This window comes from Nanorana parkeri, unplaced genomic scaffold (genome assembly GCF_000935625.1).
Source record: "Nanorana parkeri isolate BGI_ZX_2015 unplaced genomic scaffold, ASM93562v1 scaffold55, whole genome shotgun sequence".
NCBI lineage: Eukaryota > Metazoa > Chordata > Amphibia > Anura > Dicroglossidae > Nanorana > Nanorana parkeri.
Genome location: NW_017306323.1, coordinates 2,770,044 through 2,775,382, shown reverse-complemented (window position 1 = coordinate 2,775,382; position 5,339 = coordinate 2,770,044). Strand labels below are relative to the sequence as shown.

At 38.7% G+C, this 5,339-nt stretch overlaps 1 protein-coding gene across 1 annotated transcript in view; it reads left to right on the top strand.

Moving 5' to 3' along the window:
* Positions 1-4,885, top strand: part of LOC108804320 (keratin, type I cytoskeletal 17-like) — a 9,383-nt gene extending 4,498 nt beyond the window's left edge. The window contains exons 4-8 of the mRNA XM_018576035.1: positions 669-827; positions 1,247-1,372; positions 3,661-3,875; positions 3,963-3,997; positions 4,782-4,885. Of these exons, the coding sequence (XP_018431537.1) occupies positions 669-827; positions 1,247-1,372; positions 3,661-3,875; positions 3,963-3,997; positions 4,782-4,885 (639 nt within the window). The remainder of the gene's footprint in view (positions 1-668; positions 828-1,246; positions 1,373-3,660; positions 3,876-3,962; positions 3,998-4,781) is intronic.
* The last annotated feature ends 454 nt before the right edge of the window (positions 4,886-5,339 follow it).

Genomic DNA, 5,339 nt, shown 5'->3' with positions numbered 1-5,339 from the left:
TTTGAATGGCATATCCCCCAGATTGGGGATCCAACCAAAAAAAAAAAAAAAAAAAAAAATGTACACATAGAAATATATTTGAAATTAAAATAAAAACAAATTTACTATGTACATGATGAAAAAAAAATATTTTGAGTATTAATAAAAAGTTAAAATTCTCTATAAAGAGACACTGTCACTTTGTCCATTCAGTGTAATGTGACAGTGTCTGCATGTAGTCCACCTCCCCCAAGCTGTATACTTAATAGATAACACATCATTGCACAGCTTGCGTGACAGTGTTTGGGCCTAGTGGTTCGCCACTAGTGATTACCCTAGCAAAACTCTATTATACTCTTTATAAATGTCTGGGCAGCAGGCCAAAAACCAAATGCCACCAGTCCTCTGTCAACCAGATAGGCACATTTTTGAAGAAGTTCACTAAAAAAGAACTAAACGTTGTCCATTTACTTCCAGTAGGTGGCTGCTCAGTGACTTGCATCCTCCAGCTTGTTAACTTCAACTAGAGATGTTAGGAAAAATTTAATTTGAACCAATACCTCACAATTTCTTTTGATCAGTCCATTGAGTGAAATATCAAGTCACAGGTTGGCTTGTTCAACTAGTATTAAAAGAGAAAGGTGAACCAACAGATTGTCTTCATGTGCTTTCTCATTCTATTTATCTAGGAACTTCATGCTTTTAAGGGAGAACGGGCTGACGTTAACGTGGAAATGAATGCTGTCCCCGGAGTGGACCTGGCCAAACTTCTCAATGACATGAGAGCTCAGTATGAACAAATTGCAGAACAGAACAGACAGAAGGCTGCAGACTGGTTCAATGAAAAGGTAATCCAATCCACATGAACATCAAGGTGTATGTTACTGCTGTTCAACTCTTTTGGCACAGGGGGCCACTTTTTTGTTCCAGCACATGATTTACTGTATATCTGAAGGCAAATTCTTTGTAGTGGCCATAGCTACGAGTATAGTTCAATAAAAACCTCTTTTCCATATACTTTATAGACATTAAATACTACTTTGACTTATATTGAATATATAATAAACTGGCCCACATTGCCTAGTCAGTTATTAGAAAATATATCAAGGTTGTTATGGTCATGTGGTACAGTTGTGAGTTTCTCTTTCAACCTTGGGCAGTAAAATTACCCTTAGTTTAAGACCAGGTTTATGTTTCATCTCTGAATGTTGGATTGTATGGGGCCTGTCAATACTCATTCCTCTTCCTTTCTATTTACACATTGCAGAGTGCCGAGATCAACCAGGAGATTTCCCACAGCAGTGAAATGGTTGAATGCCACAAGACGCAATTGACAGAGCTGAGACGTACTCTTCAAGAACTGGAAATTGAGCTGCAGGCACAACTTGCTATGGTAACATTTCCTCTTATTTTAATGATTAAATGCCACCCCACGTTTCACATACATGGGGCAGAGATCCTACCTCCTGAGACATGTAGAAGTGCCAAGTGGACTGAAATTCGATGGTGATGTGTCAACCATTGCTTGCTGAAAGTATAGAGATTTTGATCAGATACAAATGTTTAAACATTGTAGATACACTTCAGTTATATATGAAAATGTATTATTAAGACACATAGAGAACACAACATTTATGCATAATATTGCTCTTTGTAAAACCTCTGTTGCTGGCCTCTTTAAACGTCAGATTAGACCTGTAAATGCTGATACATTTGTTCTCAGCACCGGGAGAGTACAGAACTCAACTCCAAGTACAAGTGACAAGCTGCAGCTTCTCTATGGGCGATGGCATATTAGATAGTCTGTAGAAAGTCGCTCGCACTCCAGCGAGGTCGCTTTACAATGTGACATGACTTTAGGCAATGAAGAAGATTAACTAAGAAACTTATTGGAGTGTGAGTGACTTTCTACCGATTGCATTTGATTTGCAGAGGCATCTGCAGTCACTTTGGCACCCACCCGACTTTCAAGGGTTGATTTCCGGTCAGGAGTGTGATGGGGTCGATTATGTATTACATTAGATAGTCTGCCACTGTCGAGAATTTGCCAGCGACAGGATTGCTATACGGGGATAAACAGGCTAGAGGAAAAACAGGCTAGAGAAAAACACACCCCTCATGCCCCTCATTTGCCAGCTGGATGAAAAATATTTTACCCCCACTCTAGCAACTTACATGTTGCAATATTTCCTTAAGCGATGCAAGGGAGTGACTCATGGAAGTAGGCAAGTATTTTCTTTTCCAAAAACAATATCACTAATGTGACATGGTCCTTACACTTTACTCCTGAAACACTAAACCCATTAGATCTAATCCTAAACTAGACTAAACCATAGCATTAATAAACCCATATTCTTCTGCATACTCATCTCATGCTGCATCAAGAGCCTCTGCAATGATAGCATGCTGTTCCAACATCAAAAGCTTGCTCTAAGATCACCTGGACAGACACCTGATTCAGAGGTATAGCAGATTTCCAGCTCCTATGAAAACAGAATTGCATAGTTTTATTTTTAAAACAGAACTTCAGGCAAATATATAAAGAAAACATCAATTAACTCCCATATATTTATTTTAATAGTATATTTAGCTTTTTGCCTGGAGTTCAGCTAGACATGTCTTTGGACTGCCCCATTTGTATTATGCATGCCTTGAGTCAGTAAAAAGTATTTGCATCTATGTTCATTGCTGCAATCTTTGGAAGCACTACATAAGGGGAAGGTTGCACAGAATGATTGAAAAGACTTACCTAGTTTTATTAGGAGACATTGTGAAAACCTTGCTGCATAGGGTTTAAAGAAGAAATTGCAAGAATACAAACATAGATCTTTACCAAAGATCTATTTGTTATTAAAATCCAGCCTTGACATTGTACTATTAAATTTTAAGCGACATGGCAACCTTGGCTCAAGTTTAAGAAAACCCCAACTTATGTGCAGATTGTATATTGATACCCTCTCAACAGTTTGAATAAGACAACTATCCGAGATAGAATTACAACAGTAACGTGATACCGGCTAGTATTTCCTATGTCTAACGAACCCGCACCTATATGGAAGGTACTATTGACTTTATTGATATTGGGTCTGTAGCTTTGGTAAGCGCTCTCCTACCTCCGATACCTCTCCCAGTATGGTGCCCCCCGTATTCCCCCCCTCTCCCTTCCTCCTCCATTCCTCCCTCCCATCCAATTTTCTGGAATGTTTTCTATGTTTCACTGTTTTTGTGTATGAAAAGAAACACATTTAATAAAAAAATTTAATGATAAAAAAAATCCAGCCTTGACCACAGTATGATCCCCACCTGATGATCGCCAACCTCTAATGCGTTTCCTAGACTCTATGACTAAGCCTGAAGGTGTTAGAGGTAGTAGATCATCAGGCAGGGATCATACTATGCTGATGGCTAGATTTTAACACTAAATACCTCTTTGCTGAAGAACGGTGGTGTGCAGCTATTTGTGAGTGTGAACGGTTCCCAGCTAACACCTGCAACAATCCAAAGCAGTGGAGCTTGAATCTGGATGTAGCGGTGAAAGTTTCTTCTTCCCCAGAAATTACAAGACTCCAATTATGGAAAACCTAAAGGGTTTTGTGACGTTAACCCAATTGGCTTTAGTATGATAGCGAATGATTTTCCTGGTAGCTTGAAATAACAACTTAAAAAATTTTTTTCTTAAAGAAAAAGTCTCTAGAGTGCTCACTGGCAGAGACAGAGCGCTGCTATAGCACACAGCTGGCGCAGTTACAGGTGGTCGTAGGAAATGTGGAAGAACAGCTCAGCCAGATCCGCAATGATCTGGAACGTCAGAACGCAGAGTACAAACTTCTACTGGACATCAAGACCCGCCTGGAAAAGGAGATTGAGACATACCGCAGACTTCTTGATGGAGAGCCGTAAGTCTGGTCATTTATTTGATCTACATATTTACTTTGATGTTAAAAATTGTACTGAACTGTATAACACTTCATTATGTTTTGCAGATGGCATTGCAAAGAAGTACACATTCCTGTGAAAGGTATACTTTTTAAAATCTTTGGTGACACACAGTAGACATGGGAATCTAGATGCCTTCTAGCCACAATAATGGCAACTCGAAATGTGTTGGGACTTCAATACCATGTAGGACAGTTGACTGATCCAAAGCTTAATCTCACCAGGAATTTTAACTGTTCAGATATTTTCAATCTGTTAAAAAGCAGGTTAATTATCCAAAAGTAATGTTTAGTCATAGATGGACCCTGGTGGATTGAAAAAACCTCTGGATTGTTATATTTTATGGAAACTTCAACAATTAGATCTCCCTGCTTTAGTTCCCAACTCTGTTCCTTTCCACCTTGGAGTTTGAGTGTTTCTGCCCAACTTTGCATTTTTCAGCTCCTTTGACATTCCCCATATGAATTAAAAAATTAATAGGGAGAGTGGGACCCCCTCATAATGACCACAGCAGGTATGCAGACCCAGGCTAAGTGCAGAGATCTGAACAACATAGTCCTTGAGAGATGTAAGAACCCGTCTGTTGCTTTAACTCTCCATGTACTAAAAATTTAAACATCAGTCTTGGGTAGACCAAGATTATAAGGCAAGCTTTAGTGTAATGAAAAAAACAAGATATTGTTTTAAAGGAAACTTGTATAGAGAAAGATAGAAAAACTGCCATTGCTGACCTCCTTTTGAAAATACTTTTTTTCGGAATTCATAACCTGCACCCACTCAATAACCCATCATATTTTAGCTCTTTAAGATTGAATTCCACATTCTATGGCACTGATGTACTTTATAACCTAATTTTCCATTTCTAGAGGCCAGCAAAACCAGGAAAGTCACAACCATCGTAGAGGAAGTGGTGAACGGTCGCATTGTTTCACAGAAAGTGAATGCCACTGAAGAGAAGCTGAAGAACTAACTCTCTTTCTTTGGAGCACATGTAAAAGTTTCATGATGACTTAAATGTGCCAGGCAACACTTAGGCTTCATTTAAGACAGTGTCCAGAATAAGAATGGTCTCAAGTCCATCTTACTCACAGAAACAAATTAGATGGAGAATGAACAATCTAAATTGGATGCTCTGGTCAATGTGTTCAGCATAACTCAATAATTAGTGCTCTTTGTATACGTGAAAACGTGTGGTACTCTTTGTGATGATTATTCTCTCAGATGCTTTCATAAATGAGGCCTAGTGGTGGCAAATTGGGAACCTGGTGTGAAGTATCTATTTTCCTTACCTATCCAATAAACCTTTATTATGCAAATTATTTCTGCTTTTGTGTTCTGATTACTACAAATGAAAGGAAATTCCAGACAAACAATGAAATATACAGGTGAAGACTAAGTGGCTGCTTTATCTGACAGATGCCCAG